General features: G+C 38.1%; 1 protein-coding gene across 5 annotated transcripts in view; it reads right to left on the bottom strand.

Moving 5' to 3' along the window:
* LOC145978916 (agrin-like) overlaps positions 1 to 20,160 on the bottom strand; it is a 1,115,983-nt gene that overhangs the window by 88,153 nt on the left and 1,007,670 nt on the right. For 3 of the 5 annotated variants that reach the window (XM_083111886.1, XM_083111888.1, XM_083111890.1), the window contains exons 6-9: positions 18,204 to 18,419; positions 16,335 to 16,547; positions 3,003 to 3,029; positions 1,041 to 1,135 (exon numbers count right to left, since the gene is read on the bottom strand). In XM_083111886.1, the coding sequence (XP_082968012.1) occupies positions 1,041 to 1,135; positions 3,003 to 3,029; positions 16,335 to 16,547; positions 18,204 to 18,419 (551 nt within the window). The remainder of the gene's footprint in view (positions 1 to 1,040; positions 1,136 to 3,002; positions 3,030 to 16,334; positions 16,548 to 18,203; positions 18,420 to 20,160) is intronic. The other 2 variants (XM_083111887.1, XM_083111891.1) reach the window with 1 other exon arrangement.

The following is a 20,160-nucleotide window of genomic DNA, read 5'->3' as shown; positions in this document are numbered from 1 at the left end:
TAGCTTTGCATTGCATCGTTCATTGTTTCTTGGTTTTCACAGTTAGTCTGGCTTGTTTGTAGATTATAAGAGTTTTAGGGCGTGTTTTAATGATTCCATAACAAGGACAATTTTATCTCTACTGTAGAATACCTTATAAATACTAAGCAACAAGAAACGAATTTCTCATTGATTGAAAGATAATTGCATGTGTATACATATAAAAACAATAGATCACTATTGGTGTGCATTTTATACACGTTGTGAATCAATTTGTATTGAATTACGTATTTAAATACAGAAAAATATAAACACAGAATCAATGTGGAATATATAGTATTTTATATTCTCTTGCGCTCCTCAGTGCAATCTTATTAAACTCTGGAAGTAATTCATATGCTTTGTATAATTTCAAGAACATTTTTCGCATCAATTGCAGTATTTATTATAAATATTGCATAAGCCTTTCATGTAGCACATAATCACACATATAAATGCAGGCGAATAGAAAATGTTAGTGCACAATTGACTAATGTGGGAAGATTTTCACATTTCATCAACTTTGATGCTATCTGGTAGCAAAACTTGTTAACTAAGTGATCGTCGATAACGAGCGGCTAGTGGCAGCTATAGCAACCTGGAGATAAATGCTAACAGCACCCGACTTGGCCTGTCTGACATATTCATGTATGCATCTAATAGCAGAAATAAACAAAACTTAACATTCCTAACCTTTTTACATGCATATTTCTTCTATTACATGCATATTTCTTCTATTACATGCATACTTGAGTAGGTTAGGCAGGACAGGTTTGGTGCAGATGGCATCTATCTCCAGGTTGCTATAGCTGCCGATAGACGCTTGGTTTTAAAGGATTTATTACATCAATATATATATAATTGCATAATCATTAGAATGCAAGTTCCTCATTAGGCCGTGAACCACATTTTCCTCCACTACTTTATAAGAAAATGAATATATTTCGTGCATTGATATAGTTAATGCACGAAATGTTTATAGGGTTTAGAGTGCATTTCTAACAAATGTATTCAGTACTTACATCAACACAGGTACCAGGGCAGACACATCGAGCATTCCCTTCTCCATCACTCTCGCAGATGGCGTAGAAGTCGCACTGCTTGTTTTCACAGCCATCTGAAACAAACAATATATTAATTAAATTTAGAGTAAAAAAGTCTTTATTGCTAAATACTCCAACATATTAAAGCTACAAAGTATCATTATCTAATGCAATTGAGAATTTATGTATATTTGCGGAGAGTTCGTAGCAGTAGCATTAAAGAAATGTTGGTGTTGTTCCTTTAATTTCACTCATTCTTTGAAATGTTGTTCCCCTGTATATCTTTTCCTCATTTATATTCACCTCTCTTCATTTCATACTACTTCTCTCTTCATTGTCAACGTCATATATTCACTGACCCCTTCATATTCCCTCTGTGCTAACTTTATCTTTCTCTCCTCTTGCCAACCTCCGTGGCGAAGTGGTTAGCACACCGAGGTACGACGTTTTCCCCTCCATATTCATTGGTCGAACCCTCGCGAGTCACTACTTGCGCTGAGGGATTGCTTTCGTTCGCTTGCTCCAGAGAATACCGGGATATATCGTATCTCCTTCCTGCAGAGATATGCCTAAGGAGGTTGGTAAGAAATATACCTACCCTTTGTCACTACACTAGATCCTTAGAACGTAGCAGGGATTGCAGAAGGTTTACCCTAATACCGCTTCCTCCACTCGGTTTTCTGTTGTCTGCAGGAAAATCGTGGCAGATCAAGCGAGCGCTTCCACCCACTAAGAGGAACGCTGGAGACAGCACGTGCTTTTGTCTCTGCCAATCAGAGCTCGCCATTCGCTTTGCGAGGGGAATTTGAACACTTGGTTCCCACATTCACAGCGGAGGGGAGACAAGGCAGCCGTCGCATAGGGAGCAGGTATTTATTTATTTTATTTATTTATTTCGTCTTCTTTTACATGGCGAAGTTAAGGCTGTGGAGCCTTTTCTTCCACTTGACCATATTTAAAAAAAAATGGAAAAAAAAGTTATTTCAGATGGCAATAGGAAATGAATTTGCCCTCTAAAGGTTTGCTTGCACTTTCAAAGGACACGTTCAACAACACGGTCGGTTGCCATGTTTGAGCGATTATTTATTGATTTGATTTATTTTACTCTGATTTTTCTGTCACTGTTGGCTAATCGCGACTATGAAGATGAGTGATATGATGAAATTAATGAACGGACACTCACAAAGAACACCCATGTCCAGGCTGGGATTCGAACCACTCCACCACATAGGTCGGCCCATGTTTGCAAGAAAGCATACGTTTGGTGAAGTAGATTGTCACAACCATCCCATAATAACCCATATGGAATTTTAATTCTAAACTTTTTTAGTAGAATTATAGTCAAACATCAACAAAGAACGATATATAGATAGAAAATTAGCCAGAAACAGACAAAAAAGATACAGAGAAAGTAAAGAGAATGAATGAATGAAGCAGAGGAATGAAGAAAGAATGAAAGAGAAATACAAATAGAAGCTGAAAGCAAGAGAGTAAGAATCTTAGAACTACACAGACTGCACCTGAAATTATTTTATCCACCCTTTGAGCTCATGACGGTGTATGGAAGCAAAGGGAAAATTGAAATGAAAATAAGAAAACAAAGCAACTATTGAGGATTTGCATATCTATAAACTGAACACGCCAGTTTGGAGACTTGAACTGCTAATCGTACATCAATATTGTACAAAAACTTAAGTGCAGTGAAAAATAATTTAGTAAAGAACATTGTGATGATTCCTGTGAGAATATTACCTAATAGTGCATTGAGTTTCTTAAAGCATACTTTTAAAAAATGTTATGCCTGATCTGCAGCATTAATTATTAGAAAACTGCCTGCGAAGCGAATAATTGTAATAATTATCTTCTGAAAATTGTGAGCGGAAGCAAATTACGTGCATTAATGAAAACGATTAACAAAATTACCGATTACTAATTTCTTACCATTGTTGTTAAAATCGCGTATCAGGTCTGGAAAAAATGTAAAAAAATTCTGCTTTAAATGTTGAATCTAATCTATAGAAAATTGTCTTCCTTAATATTTGAAAAGTTAACATGCACGCAGAAAAAAGTTTAACGGATCGGTTCGTATTTCTAATAGTATGAATAACTTTATTTCATAATAGTATAATTGTTCATGCAGAATTCAATAAAAACAATAGAAGTATGGACACTTTGATTTCAAGATATTCTTTAAATAGGTCTTAATAATTGCACAATTGAATTTGCGTGTTGATTTTGAACATTTTCAAAAATCTGCTACAAATGTAGCTATAGTTAATTTTTAACATGTATTCATTTATAAACTATGAAAGAGTTTCTTAACATATTGTCATTATTTTATTATTATTATTATTATTTATTTGTTCATCAGAGGATACGTATTCCAATTATGTTGAATATAATATACTATACAAAAGGCGAGAGAAACTAGCAAGAGAGGGGCCAGGGTGTGCACTTGCCCCCCCCTGAGATTTCTGGAATGAGTTAATGTAATTCGAATGGTTAAATTGTAGATCCATTTTACAAAAAAATTGTTTTCTGTAACTTTCAGGCCGTAAGTTACAGCAATTATTATTATTATTACAATTATTATTATTATTATTATTATTTTTATACAGTAGCCTTCGGCACGTAAAAAAGTGGATAAGAGGTAGCATGGAGGACAGTAGATTAAGTGGTCTATGACTGATTGATGTCTGTTTATTGTGAAAAAGTACAAAAGGACAAATAACTGTTCATCAAGAAAGTGATAGATGTTTATGGAATGGAAGCCAGTCGAATCCAATTTCTATCTAAATAGTACACTCGAGTCTCAACTTGTATTTATATAACGCCAAAGTATTTTCAATTTCAATTTGAATCAATCAATTCGTATCAATCCCTAAGATTATATTTTATTTAAAGCCTCTCTGATGCTTCATGTTGACCAGGGCTTTCACTTGTTTACTTCAGTTGTCTTGACCTCTGTGGTATGTAAATAATGCACAGTGTTGTGCTTTGCAAACTTCCTGAGGTATTCAGGATATAGGAAGTTCCATCAGTCTATGGAGTCAGCTGTTTGCTGTAATAGAGGTAGTAATAATCACGATTCGGCATGGAGGAAGGTCTCCATGGCCTGGGTGATATAGAGGTGAGACAGACGGAGAAGGAACTGACTTTTGATTTGGATTGAGGAGAGAGAGGAGCTTGGAGAAAGCTGAGGGAAAGTGAGGTGAGTCCTGGTCAACCTGCAACGAAGCCTAGAGAGGACTTAATTTATTTTATTCTTCGAATTTATCATCACTCTTCAGATAGACAGGTAATTATCCTAACCCAGCCATGATTTAGGTTCAAAGGTTCATAAAACCCAATGAGTGACCATTGTCTATTTATTTATTTAATTAAAGTTTCAGATACAGTACTGAGAGACCATTTTATACTGAAACTGTAGCAACAAGAAGAAAATAAAAACAATAATAAAAATAACAACAACAAAGCAAGACAATACAAGATGGCAGACGAAAAAAAGAAATTGTTACACGTACATTCTTAGCGATTGTCGGAACCTGTGTTCTGACAAGAAAATATCGGTATTTACAGGCAGGTTGTTATATAAGTGTGAGAGCCTATAGTAAAGAGACCGCTGTAGGAGAGAGAGCCTTGTAGCGGGAATGTGAAAGAGCTTTACGTTGCGGGTTGGCCATGCGGGAACTCGTAGATGAAATTGGTTAACTAGGAATTAGTTTTAATTTTGCCATTAATGATTTTATGCAAAAATTTCATGTCTGCTAGTTCGTGACGAGTGTGTGGTGACTGGATCTTCAAAATGGACATAATATTTGTTTTATGGAGGTGTCTGAGAGAAGGAATTCTATGGCGAGGAAAAAGCTGAGGACAGAATCAATCCTGGAAAGATTAGTTTTAGAAGCCATAGTCCAGATGGGGGAACAGTGCCTTTCGCACTGCAAAGAGTTTGATGATGGGTTAAAACAAGGAGATGCATTGTCTCCATTGCTCTTTAATTTTGCCTTAGAATATGCTGTTAGGAAGGTAAAAGAAACTAAAGAAGGACTAAAATTAAATGGTGTGACTCAGTTGTTAGCATATGCAGATGATGTAGACTTACTGGGGGATGATGTGAATACAATTAAGAATAATGCTAAAATATTTTTCAAAACTGCTAAAGAGATAGGTTTGGAAGTTAACAAAGAGAAAACTAAATATATGGTTACAGGCCGAAACCAAGTGTTAGGTAATAATCAAAATCTAATTATTGATAACAACTCGTTTGAACCAGTTTCCAAATTCAAATACTTAGGAGTAATATTAACAAATGAAAATTATATTAAAGAGGAAATAAAAAGTAGGCTTAATTCAGGAAATGCATGTTACTTCTCTCTTCATAAACTTTTGTCTTATCGTTTAATTTCTAAGAAACTAAAAGTTAAAATATACAAAACGGTAATTTTGCCTGTAGTATTATATGGGTGTGAAACTTGGTCCCTTACATTGAAAGAGGAACATAAATTGAGAGTATTTGAAAATAGGATCCTTAGGAAAATCTTTGGACCTAAAAGGGATGAGGAGACAGGTGAGTGGAGAAGGTTACATAATTTATAACTACATAATTTGTATTCATGTCCAGATATTATTAGAATAATTAAATCAAGAAGACTTAGGTGGGTAGGCCATGTGGCACGAATGGGAGAGGAAAGAGGAGTTCACAGGATTCTTGTTGGGAAACCTGATGGTAAGAGACCAGTAGGAAGGCCAAGACGAAGATGGAGGGACAACGTCGTGATGGACCTAAGGGAAATCGGTAGGGATGGAAAAAAAGTATATAGACCTTGCTCAAGATAGGGACAGATGGAAGGCCTGTGTTGCTGCGGCCATGAACCTTCGGGTTTAAGAAGGCTAGAGAGTTAGTTAGTTAAGAGTTTGACTCATCATATCAATGACAAGTGCTCTCATCATTGAGGATGAAGGATGAATAAGTTACATCACCCATTGATTAATTGTGGGAGTGACTGGTTTTGATCCCCATCATTCTGTAGAATGATACGAATTTATGATTAGTAAAGAAGTAGTAGTAGTAGTAATAATAATGATAATAATAATAGACGTTTCTATGACTCTGCCCCCCTGAGATAAAATCTCGCTGGCGCCCTTGGCAACTGGACCTATTTGTGGCAGAGCGCTGTCGTGTGCATGAATGTATACTTACGTATGTCGTAGTAAGAGCAACCAAGAAAGAGAGGTAGGAGGCTTTGAGGTGCATTGCGTATGAGAGAACCTCGTTGTACACAGCTCTCGCTATCCCCCACTAGCGCATACAAGTTGCCAATGACTGCCATGCATCCGAAAAGAGCTGAGGTGGTCTTTGTGGTACGGCGTCTGAGTGTCACACGAGGCACTCGTTTCCCAAGGTATGTGATTCAAAGTGTGGACATTTTCTCAGGAATGTACCTACATGGAGCAGCTCTAGGGTTCACCAATCCTCTTCTCTCATCGCAAGAATTTATTTCCCTATAGTAGTGGTGCCCAAAGTATCCGCCGCCGCGAAATGTTAAAATATTTTCACTGATTTGTTTAGATATGATTGTTCCAAATATGTGCTCATTTAGTACTTTTTACATATAAACTATTTCTGAATTTGAAATATGTGTTAATTTTTTAACTTATGGGCATGTGGAACAGTCTCCACGGGGCTCTTTCCAAGCTCTTCCCCCGTGGCAGTATTGCCAACTTAGCTCTCTTGGAGCCAGGTCTGGCTCTTTGGTGCACTCGTTTGGCTGTGAACTGGGGCGCCTGCCCTCATGCCCCACTATGATGCCATCACTGGTTCCGGCCCACATAGACCAACTCTTGCTGTGATTGTAAATTTTGCATGTGACGTGATATTGGCTGCGTCGCCCCATCTCCTCTTATCTCCCCAGCAACTTTTTTATAGCGCCGTGTTGACGTGAAATTGACATAATATTGTTATCAGGGAATCCTTTATTTTCGATTTCATACGACCATCGGTGAATTATATGGGTGATGCCGCCGGATCTAGATGGTGCAAGCTAAGAATAAATTGTCATCAGTTTGGAGTCAACGGTAATAACAGCGCCCCACCCCTTTGACAACTAACATTACCCTAGGAAGCACTTCTCCCAGCCTTGAAAGTCAGTTTTAACTTCATTTAAGGTGAAATTTAGCTCTTTTATGAGCATCAGGTTTGGCAACACAGCCAGGATGGCCGTATGAGGCAAGGATAAACGCACTGGTAATATTATTTGATTTGTTCTCTTGTGAATATAAAATTTCCGATGGGATAGAAAAATATATGAAAAGAAAGAGGGCAGTTTGAAGATGCATTTCACCAGCGGAAAAGTCGAAACTTCCATTTGATTAGTCGTAACTTGATGTTGAAGTTGATTTCCCATAAGGAAACATGGGATCCCGAAAATTCTTATTCATCATATTTTTCAAACATCGTGTCCAGCTTAATAATCAACATAAAGAAAACGCTCCCACTTGCAATGGGAATTCAGATACATGACTGACCGACTTCGCAATGCTTGAATATGTATGTTTTCAATGTCTTTTCTTACTGCATAATACCTATTTCGAAACTCCGGTAAATAATACGTTGCTTGTCTATTTTCACTAAATTATTAAATAAATAATAAAGAAGGATTTTAATTTATTTCGAGAACAACCAGTCCTTGTGTGATCTACTGTAACAAGGATCTACCGCTAATTGCGATGGACTTAATACAGCAACTAGTGATGTATTGGCCCTTCTCCATATGCTAAACGCCTCCTCTATGACGTAGTGCTAACGTCCTCGCATTGTAATCAAGGGATACCATTTCAAACTGTAAATCCATTCCCGATTAGCCAATCGTGGATAAAGTGAACAAATTCCATATGTTAAATGAAAACGCGCATTGTTGCCATGTAATCAAGGGGTACAGGATTCGATACCCATTGGAGCACATTGCACAATGGTTTGGATCCACCTTTAAACTATTGCTAAAATCCCGGTTAGCCCATCTGTGCATAAAGTGGGCTTAAAACAACAATTTGAATTGATCGAAAAAGCGGAATTAGAGTTTAATATTAAATATTTTGTGAAAATAATGTTATTTATTTTATTGCTTTTCAGTGTACCTACAAGGAAGACTGTACATCATCATCTTGAAGAGAATTAATTAGTGAAATGTTTTACTATCACAGGACAAATTTTGATTTTATAGGTTGGCAACACTGCGTCAAATATAATTTGTGGATTTAGCATTCCGGAAGGACTGGTCGACTTTAATTCGCCTTACAATGAGTCGGCAATTTGGTGCGGGCTCATGATACGTGATATTAATGCTCATGTTGTGCGTTTCGACGAGGACAGTTGTAGATGGCACTGAATAGATTTCATTTCTATTAATTTCGCTTTGGCTGTTTGTCTGCTTCAGTCGGTTGAGGGAAAAAAATGCTGCATCATATTGCACACCCATATCGATGATATAATCGATGATTTCTTGTGTCAATCAAGCACATGTTTTTCCTTGCTTCCATTCCAGATATTCACTTCTCGTTTCCCCCGTACAATGTTCACAAGTTTGATTTTCATTAAGTCTGATGTTTGTTCAATGTTTCTCTCAAACGGTCTCATTATTTACAGTTTCTTTTCTTTCCGTCGAGTTTTATTTGTGTATACTAAGCGAAAGGAATAATTGTAGCTTATCCTGTATCTTCACCCTTATGTGTGAACAACCCACTTTACAGTATAGTATATCGGGTTGCATATACCATTAGGGTACAATTCCCGCAGACAGACCAAATTATTATAGAGAACATTCACAACTTGCTCCATTTATAGTTCATATTTGTTTTTCATGTTATTTAGTTTCGCTTTTCTGCTAGTTCTGACAAATCGTGACGATGCGGATGAGTAATGATTACATGGAATTGATGAAGAGACACTCATAAAGAAGAGCCGCGACCCGAACTTTGTTGGCGATATCGAAAGTTGCACTTAATGCGCTTGGCTATCACTACGACGAGAAAGTTCATGACTTTTGTGCTTGTTTTCTTTGCAGATGATTTAATAATTACAATAATAAATCACTTTCCAGAGGAAGGGAGCTCTCTTAAGAATAAAATGCGCATACATCGTGACACTTGCATGCAAAACACGGGAAGATATCCCGTTTCTCGACACAGTGTGCAATGAATCGGGCAACACGATTTATTCCTGATTCAGGAGTTCCCAACTCAGGAAGTATGAAAATTCCAATGAAGGAGAGCCATCTCAGGAACTGGTCTGTACCAGTTGGATATTTAAGTGAAATGTCTTCCCAACTCAGGAAGTCCTACTAATTGCCTCTGGGGAGAACGAATTGGCGTTTGAAATAGTTGACATTACGCACACCTGTGTAACTGCTAACCTAACCTACAAGTAAAAGATCTGAAATAAACTCAAAATATATTAGAGGAAAGAGAAAACTCCCCGTAAAGCTCAGTACTTTGTCTGCAAATGGATATATATGCACGAAGTATTTCATGGTAAAGTGCAGTAACGATAACAACCTCCCTCCCGAGGCAGCGGTTCTCGAATTGGGCACATTCCACTTCAAACATTCCACGTGAAAATATCAATAACACAGAACACACAGACACGAGAGAAGAAAACAAATGACTGCCCACTTTAGTTCTTCGCTAGTTTGCCAGGACCTTCCTTATCGTGGTATAACTACGCGTAAATATACGTAACAAGATATTACACCATAAATCCCTATTATGTACTTCGCGAATTAATCTTTCGTTCGTCAGCGTGCCAGAAGATGTCACTCGCTGTTAGATCTAGGATTTCATTGCTATTATTATTACATTTACAATCATAATTTCTGAAATAAAACTTAATTTAAATGAAAACTATACGTTCACTTTTATTACACACATATATTTCTTAAGTATTTATTGTTTCACTTATTGGCGTACTTACCTTTCATCTCTTGTGAATTAATATCGTATTTTGCAGTGGATATACAAGTAATAATTGTTTTATGGAAGATATGTTTTTTCTATCTCCATTCCTTGTTTTTATGTGTGTGTGGACGTATGGAAATAGTTCATAATCTCTGTATTCTTGCTCCTGTGTAATAATTGAATGTGAGGGTGACGAAACAAGCAAGTTTGAAATAGATACAGTTTCCCTGTTCCATGATAATTTTACATTAAGGCTGACATGTGTATGTTAGCCTTTAACAGTGGCGTAGCAACATATCGCGAGGACCTGGGCGAGTTTAGAATGAGAGGTCCCCATCAACTCTTTAAATTTGAAATCTCAATGTGAATCGATAGAAAATCTTCAAGGATACGTAGCAAATGATCATATTTAAATATTCATAATAATAATAATAATAAATTACTGACAAAAATTATATTTAATAATATGCGGAGAAATTTACACTTGGCAGAGCGGGGGGGGGGGGGAGAAAGGGGGCGCTAAACCATAATCGTGCCTAAGGCAACAAAATATCTAGCTATTAGCTCTTCGACACAATGGGTTTCAATATCTACAAATCTTACAACGATAGTGATTTGCTCCATACGTTGGAATCGTTGGTACAATACATTGATATACAGCTAATTTGACTGATTTAAAAAAAAAATATTGTGGAACGACTCAAGGGAGAAACTGTAAAAAGCTCAAATCTCTCTCCAGACATCAATATTCGGTCAAGCGACAAAACACTTCACACATTAACATTCCTGCAATAGCGGAAGCACATGACGTCAGGAGACACTGCGTTCTTCTGCGCTATCGGGTTCAAACCCGTCATCGGCTGTACGGAAGAGCTGAGCATGTAGCTAGGAAGTATTTGCCAGCAGCTTAAAAGAGGTATCGACTAGTATTCACTCTCTCAGTACATTGTTATCTCAGTTCTCAGAACAACCTCAGTGAGATACCAGCTACGAGGCGCAGACCTTCTGCACGTCGCTCAGGAAGCGCGGCTTGGGAACCCGACACGTTGCTTTCGCCAAAAGGCAACCGGTAAGTACCTATGCGAGTTGCCCCACTTCTGCACCCCGGCTCGTAAGTTACAGCCGTCGGGTCAGACCATCGTTCTGACGCCTTCCCGAAAGCATCCCTTCAGGCCCACCGTAAGCTTCGTCGCCTGCCACAGAGTTCGTAAGACTGTGGGCCGTCGAACTCAGTGAGACGTCTCCTGACGTCTACACACATCCGTTTGGCCGAGAGGTAAGATGTACGTCAACAACGCCGTCCCTTGATTCTTTCCACTCACTGTTAAGGGCTAGTTAGAGAGATCGTATGGGGAACGTAAAACGTAACCTTGCTCTACCATCTGGTCCCTAAACGTTCACTAGCACTATCCCCGTAGTTTATCAGTGAAACCAGTGACCGCAGTGTAGCCATTTTGTTGCACATTAACTGTACCAGTTAATTGTGATTTTCAGGACTTGTATGATAATTGTGAATCTCATTTTGTTGTATACGTCAGAAATGCTTTTGTAGTATTAAATACTGCATTAATTAATTAATTAATACCACAATGTTAATATTTGACGCAACGGTGTTACAAAAACGTCAAGTACGCGCTCGTTAGAAGCAGATGTCTGTCCCTAATGAACAATCAGATTCTTCCAAGAAATGTAAGTATTTACTTTGAATGGCTGGTTGTGGCTACACTGACAATTAATAATTATACAAATCGAACCTCTATCTGTTCAACAGTGAAATTATCGAGTGCACTAAATTTGGCCTGAATCATACTACTCTACACTACATTACAGAAGTTCTTCGTAAGTTTCAGGTTTGAGATAGATAGCCTACTGTCGGGTTAAAAATTATAGATAATCGAGTTTGGACTCCAATTAAAAATTAACCAGGGGACCTACATAAAAAGGGAGTTACATAAAAATTTAGCTTATTCAATTCTGCGTTAATTTATGCTAGACATTTTTTTTCGAGTATGCCTTCTATTTTCACTTTTTTGTTTTGCAAAGTGTTTGAAATTCTGTAAATTAAAAACGGGTTGTCCAATCGTAATGAAATTTTAGTAGGGTCCAGGCAGAAAGGTTTTAAACACAATTATTAATTTTCAGGTTTTCAAAATCTCTAAAAAAAAAAAAAAAAAAAAAAAAAAAAAATCAATTTTGCGAAACAACTTTTTCTTGGTATTGGGTAGTCCTACAAATATAATATTGGTCTTGTTTTGAAGCTCTTTGCATCTGTTTTTAAAATGCATTATATCCTTGCCAATTCACATTGCGAAACCGATTTTATATATATTTTCATTGCAACGCAGCGATGTCCGTTGAACAGCGGAAACTGCTGGCAGTGCCCTCTCTCTGGAAGTGTTTCCGGCGGACGCTGCGACTCAATGGTTGAGGTGTTGCCAAGTTCCACGTACAATTGAATTGAGTAAGGTAAATTTTGATATAACTCGTTTTCATGTAGGTCTACTGGTTAATTTTTAATTGGAGTCCACAATCGAGTAGCCATAATTTTTAATCCGATAGAAGTTCTTCTGTCGTGACTGTTTCTGGAAGAGTAAGAAACAATCAACGGCGGCACAGGGTGCTGAAATTACTGGAAGCTAGTGTAGAGTTATCAAGGAGAATAAACTTTGCTAGATGATGTTGAGGTGATTTCAGATTTAAGTACATTCCTGAAACGTAGAACTTGATAAAGAAATTCGGAGAAAAAAATCATCTTCGTACTCGTTACAGAGGGCAATCGCTGCATCTGAAGCTGTAGGAAGGAAGGAAGAACTGCTAATATTATCTATGTCCAACTTGACTTGAAAACAACGCAAGCATGTAAATACCTCACACATAGGCGCCGACTTTGGGGGGCAAGGCACTTTCAGCCCCCCTTCAATTCACGACAGCTTTTATATATATTTACACATATAAAATATTGTTTATGTTCCACTCCCGAAAATTTACCTTGCCCCACCAAATTGTATGTTAAGTTGGTGCCTCTGGCCTCGCACCTTGCTCCGTGGCAGTTGGAGGTGTGCTATTGTTAATATATGAATATTGGGGAGTGCAAGGTCAAGAGAAAGAAGAAAAAGACAAAGCGCTTTTCATTCAAGAAAATAATAAATGGATAAATATGTCCAAGCAAGTTACGTTTCACGTGAGAAATACGACAATATTTTAAACTTTTTTTCCGGGCCCCTTAGGCTTAGGGCCCCGCCTGCCTGTATGTTACGCCTCTGATTTGACGTATTCATTTAAATTATATAACATTAAACTAGAATTAAAAGCCAGATAAAAACATAATGTTTTAATTTTATTGCGGGTGTAAAATTTTCCCTTGCAGGGATGAAAATTATACCAGGAGTCAATTATACCAGGCCGTGAGAGGTTCTCCTGAAGTTTGCGACTTGCAGCCCAAGCTGGCAACCACCTGGAAAGATGGCCTTTCGGGGTTTACCAGCGATAAGAAGAAATCATTTCTCGCCTCTGCTGAGAAATCAAAGTCGCAGAGAGGGGACTGTCATCCATGTAAAGTTCATATTTGAATTTTAACAGTTGGGTTAGAGACGGAAGGGTGAATTGCGCCAAGCAGCAATTTTCATAACTAACATATGGATGTGGAAATATCGTATCAATCCATATGATTATTCTTTCTTTTATTTAACTTTCTCTAGAAGCTTCAAATCACCAAGGGTCGTTCACTTGTTTACACCAGCTGTCTACTCCTCTGCATAGTCAAGTCTATGCAGACTTCCTGATGTATTGTGGTTACATAGTTTCATCAGGTAAACAGGTAGTTTACCTGTTTACAAGTATAGGAAGGTTAAAACTCACGAATCAGCAGGGAGGAAGTCTCGATTGACAGGGGTTCTAGAGGGGCAGGCTGGCTGGGAGAGGACTCACTTCTCGAATTGATTGGAAACAGAGAAGAGGTCTTTGGGAAGTTGGGAAGGAGAGTAGTCACCCTCACTGAGGTCGACTAGCTAAGAAGCCTGGAGATGGACGTTTTATCTTTACACTTCGCTACGGATTTGATCATCTACTGTAAGTCTAGACAGGTATTTATCCTAATCCTTACAATGTATGATTCAGGTTCGAAAGTTCTAAAATCCAACGAGTGACTATTTGAAATTTCTAGTTCTTTAGTAAGGTCAGCCGCGGCCCGTGCATAATTTTCCTGGGGGTTCACCAAAATTATGCAAAGTGGACTTATCTAAACCTTTTGAGACACTACACGCTTTGGTTCGTAGAGATAGTACTGGGAAAATTATCAAATTTTGGCCGGTAGATTACTGACAAAGTTAATTTGCTTTATGTTCAGATAACAGTGACAGCACCAAGGATGTGTGTGTGTAGGGGGCGATCATTTTAATTTAAGATTTTCGTATGGTATTGTATTTAGGGATATCTCAGAATTCAGAAAATATTCTCGCCTCAATTTTGCCTCTTCCACTCCTGCCAACTCTTTCCTTGGTCCCACCACTGTGAAATAGACTATATTATTGGAACTGGATCCTGAACCTACAGTTAAAAATACAAATATCTGCCTGCTAAAATGAGTATGTATCAGTAATCGAACCCAAGACGCCTTGATTAGAAGATAAGTCTTATTTAAATATTCGAAAGTATATCGCTAAATCAAAGCGATTCGATTCTATTCTATGCAATATGTTAACTTCTCATACAGCAACAACTACACCCCTTCCAATACACAATCCACCTCACTTCACTCAACGTATCACCACGACAAATATATTTCAATCACCAGCCAAGCACTTAAAAAAAAAAAACTAACAAGTATGGAGACAATGACACGTAACAAAGTCAAATGCGCGCGTCCCCTCGAACACCCTCTCGCGCTAGAGTATAACTGATCGCACGGAACCCAAACAACTTTTTGGTTGTCTTCTGACGTAAGTGCGAAATGCCTTAATTGTTAGGTTAGGCTTGAATAAACAGTAAATACTAAATTTTTGGTCAAGCACGGTAAGTCCCGAAAATTGCAGTGTATACACGCGTATTCTAAGACAACTAAACCTAAAAAGCCTAACATGTCAACGAAAGCATTTAGTCTGACGTAAGAAGACCAAAAGGTTGTTTAAGTCTTGTCCGATAAGCGACCCCTCGCCCTCGCGCTATTTTTGACTTTTCGGCTCCTTCCACCTGAAGTGTTTCCATCTTAAAGATGAAAACTCTGAATGTGTAGGCAAGTTGTTTTCTATCATATTTATCTTATTTGTCGCATCATCTTTACTTCTACCTTTCGTTTGGGGTCACCTCTGCATATATATTACACCCTCTTCAATAATCTAATAAGTCTTGTAAAATATAAATAATACAAATAGAATGCCAAATGAATTCAAATTGAAACACATAGGGCAACACTGGAAGAGAGAAGAGCGTGGTTCACTCCAGCTCGCTGGTGATCCTACGAACTGCGCATGTCCGTTTTGACGAGACGACCTTCCTGAAGTATCAGACTCCATGTATTTTCGCCATATGTAGGCGTCGAGCTTCTGCTAGCCGTCCTATGCTTTTAGCATGGTAGGGGTTGCCTTGCGGAGGTTCAGCGGAGACTTTGCACGAAACGGAACTAGAGGGGAGCTGAGTGGCTCTGGCCCGCGGTTTCTCCTTCTCAGCAAGAGAATTTGCCACTCTACGCTTATGAACATCTCAGTTATTGTTTATTTTACATATCACTGCACATTTGCGCTATACAGCCAACCGCGCCTGAGTAAGGTATTTTATTTCAGTTGTGCCTTTTGCTGCCAAGCATCCAACTTGTCGTGATGACAAGTGCTCTCATCATTAATGAGGATGAATAATGATTAGCTACATCACCTATTGGGAGTGGCAGGTTCGATCCTGTCATTCACTAGAATGATAGGATATTCTGATTAATTGGAACTTTTTAGCTGTTCGAAATGGAACACGCCAATGAAACAGTACTTGCTGATTATTTTAATAATATTGACCAGAGGAAACTAAAAGATTCGGTTTGATCTAGTCGTTGTCAACTAATATAAACCAAATTTTATATTTGTCAGCAAGCCTAGACTTAATCAAACTAATAGTCTCTGTGATTATGCCATAATTTATTTATTAATATTAAATTTCAAGGCTACATATTAATTAACGTGTAAAGTTTAGAAAAATAGAAAGGTATTTACAAGTACAATTATTGGAATCTGGGCATCGACTTTTTAAAAAAGAATTTATCGGGCCGAAAGCTCACGAAGGTTTGAGAACCACTGGTCTAAGAGGTTGCATGCACTACAACTAACAATATATACTCACTGCAGAGGCCCTTGTAGAGTATTCTGATTTCCCTCCTGTGCTGGCAGGCTTCTAGACGGAGCTTACACTCGTTGCTGTAGGATATCCCGTCCGAGCCGCAGACAGGGTCGAACTCTGCCGGACACGCCGGACACTCGCAGACGGACGCATTCCTCCTCTCCACACAAAGGGCGCCAAAGTCGCATTTATGCTTGCTGCAGGGCCCCATCGCACCTGTGGAAATTGTTTCATGAATATACATTAGTGGCGGCTTTAGTGAAAATAGAAAGAAAATGCAGTATTGTCAACTCATTGCATACAGGTCCAAAATGGGATAGATTTTCGGGATATTTGCAATCAATTGTATTGCAATTAGAACTATTGCTTGGAGAACGCTAAAAAAAGGGACGATTGTAATTTTGGAATGTGAGAAAAATATAACAGTAATAAGAGAAATAACACTTGACGATCGTTAAAAGAAGACCCATTGTTATATTATACAACAAGGCGACACATCACATTCTGCTAGGAACACTTGACATATTCAAGAATCAACTAACTTTTGAATTACATTTTTAATACAATTTTAATTTAACCCTCCGTAACCCGCACTGGGTGTCGCCTTTCTTAAAATTTTGAATTATTTTCCTTACCAGCGCAATAGTGGTTGGGAAAGCACTAGGTAACTTATCTGCACTATTCCCATGAAAACTTAGAAGCGTTCGCGCCTTTATTCTGGTGTTCTTTCAGTTGCTTACAGCCTCTGAAGTGACCGGTCCCCCTTTGGCGGCATTAAATCATGGCACGCCAGTCATGAATTTGGCAAATATAAAAAGAATAGAACAACGTTCTCAAGTTCGATATGCAAATTATATTTGTATGCAGAATCCATTGCGGTACCCATACGAAATGTCAGAGTTGTCAAAATAACGGTATTCAAAAGTGACAACATTCGGTTCCATTGTTTTGAGTCAGTACGGCTTTTTTTTACGTATATCTCGTAAACGCAGGAGAAACATATTGAGATTTGTACATTTTAAAAGTATTTTGTAAGTTTCCTCGAGTTGTATTTAAAACATTTGATTGTTCTGCGAGTCAGTAAGATCTTGTCTGAAAATTTCCTAACAAATAATTCCTTTCTCAGCCCATATAAGTTTTACGATTTCAATTCGTTTTGAAAATACGTTGAAAATTTTTGAAAAATACATTGCAAATTTTGTGAATGGTGAGTTCAGTTTTTATTTCCTTCGTTAAATGGTAAAATATTAATTATTTTTAGAATACTAATTTCGTGCATTTGCTTCAAGAGTGTAATTCTGAGACACTTTTCTCATTTTGTAAAGTTTTTTTTTAACATAGCAAATAGCTAATAAAAATGTCCGAATTGGACATGTTTGGCTTTATATATATATATAGCCTCATTTCCAGTAAGTGTTAGTGTAATTAAATATCGATTTGCATTAAAAATTTAGGTAAAAAACATTGGTTGTGATTGGGCGGCACTGAGTGCCACCCGCGGGACATTTGTGCTAATACAAGGACGCGGATGACTGAGGGTTAAATTTCCTATTTTACTGTTGGCTTACTTTTACAACATAGACAATGATTAATAGAGTTTCGATATGACTTTTTTGTTGAACGTTGCAGGAGATTCAATTAAAATTATGGTTGTTCTGAGCAGGCGCAGTCCACGGTGCACGTCACTGCGCATCCCTACATGACGTCACGAGTTAGTCTCCTCCTACTAACCACTTCTGCGCAGTGCGTCTTAAGCATTGTACTTCTACTAATTATTCCCACAAATAAGTAGAGACATTACTCAAATAAACCAACTACTACAATTCAGTTTCTGCCAACGAGATGTTACGTACTGCTACCGTTAAAACTTACCACATGATCCAGAATAAACAACTTCAATTCTCTTTCTCTGCTCGCAGGATGCCCGCCGAACTTCACACAAGGAGTCGTAGGTGACTCCGTCCCCTCCACAAATAGGCCTCATGATCTCCTCACACTCTGGGGGACAGACGCAACGTGCTATTCCGTATCTGTCTATTGCACACTCCTGCCCTTCTGAGCATCTTACGCTTTCACAGGGATTCACTCCTGCAAACAAACAGTAAGGTCATGACGTACCAAAACAAACTCTGAAAGAGAAAGTACTTGTTTTCAAAATGTAGACGTTTGCTTGTACAGTAACGAACAAAAGTGAGTGATGTTGAAAATTAGTTTTTCTAAATATCGTCTCTAAATACTTGGTAACAAGGCATTTTCCTTTCTCACTTAGACTCGTACCAGTGTTCAGCCTCAACGTTGGAAATTCAAGAAAATTACATTGGAAACAACAAATTTTCAACTTTCCCCCTCTTTCTATTTTTTTTCGTTAACTGCATTAATAATGGAGTTGTCCTGTCCTTTTGAATCATCCTGTACTATAGACATACATAGTAGAGGTTAGTACTTGATGCAAATTGAATGCCAGCCACCTAGATATCTAAATAGTGCCATTTTGTGGTTGACATTTTAAACAATTAACTATCATATATAACGAGAACAAAGTGACTGGTATCTGGATACGTGCAATGAATGCTACAAAAAATACCTGGATAATTATAATATACCTTTTCCTACTCTCACAAAAATAGGCAATAGTTAGGCTGGAGAGTTAAAATGAATTATCCGATCTCGAACTACGCACTGGTAATGATCAGGCTGGAAAGTTCATACGAACTAACCATCATATGATCTACAAAAAGTACATTTTTTAGAAGCTCTATTTTCTTATAAAATGTAGAATTTCTTTTTAAGAAGTTTAATATCCAGGTTGCTTTTGCACAGTAGTAGATGCAATTATCACAAGTTTTATTTTTCATCATAAATTGTACAGATAATTTGAAAATTCAGATTGACCAGTAGGGAGGCAGAAGTCTTTTCAGGAATTGAAAGAAAACATTTGGGGATATTAATGGAAACTAGAGGCACCTGTCGGACACTATTGGATTCAAAATTTTAACTTTTTTCCCATTCAATCTTAATTCACCGGACATTTCTTCCTCTTTCGGTTAATAGGAATGAATGATGATGCGGTTACCTTGAGTGGAACTCGAACCTAGAAGCACAAGAGGCACGTAGATCCGTTAAAAGTAGCAGAAAAGTGAAAGTAAAACAGATTGAAGGAAGGGCCATTGTGAAAAGATGCACGTAATGAATGTAACGTGTAAAAAGTTCATAGAGGTGAAATCCACGGAACAACAAAAACTGCAAAATATTCAAAGACAAGTGCAGACTAACGAATGCGGACAGCCCCATACACCTCCTCACTAACGATGTTTGTAGCGAGAGCACGAGGGCCCTTAAAAGGTTTTTCGTGCTTCGTCCGTGGTTCTGCTCGGTAAATACACCCTCCAGAGGCCAGCCTTTGACGATTAGCCCCCTTTAATTACCCCCTGGGGGGCAATTCCCAAGCAGCACTTGTACGCAGCGTCCACCTTTGATCCGTACCTTTGTATACAACCGCGGGGCCATGCTGGTACGTATCAGTCGCGTGGTTTCAAAGCGCGGACCTACAAGGCGTGTTAAATTTGAGTTAATGTCCAGACAACGCTCACTGAGTTCTCTCTATTAACATTTTGTGAGTGGATTCTTAAAACTGTCAATTTATATAAATTATTTATATTTTTATGATTAGCCTGTGACTTTCATACAGGGTGAGCCGAAAGTCACGGTCGGAAATTGATATAATACAGTGGCGGAGATTGGGTGTCAAAACTGGGGGACAAGGAAAGTTTACTTTGTCTTGGTAAAAAGTGGCGAAAAGTGGGGGAGAAACTGTCGCTCTTGTCCACCT

The sequence above is a fragment of the Lepisma saccharinum genome, chromosome 25 (genome assembly GCF_977018435.1).
Source record: "Lepisma saccharinum chromosome 25, izLepSacc3.1, whole genome shotgun sequence".
Classification (NCBI taxonomy): Eukaryota; Metazoa; Arthropoda; class Insecta; order Zygentoma; family Lepismatidae; genus Lepisma; species Lepisma saccharinum.
This window is presented reverse-complemented; position numbering and strand designations above follow the sequence as displayed.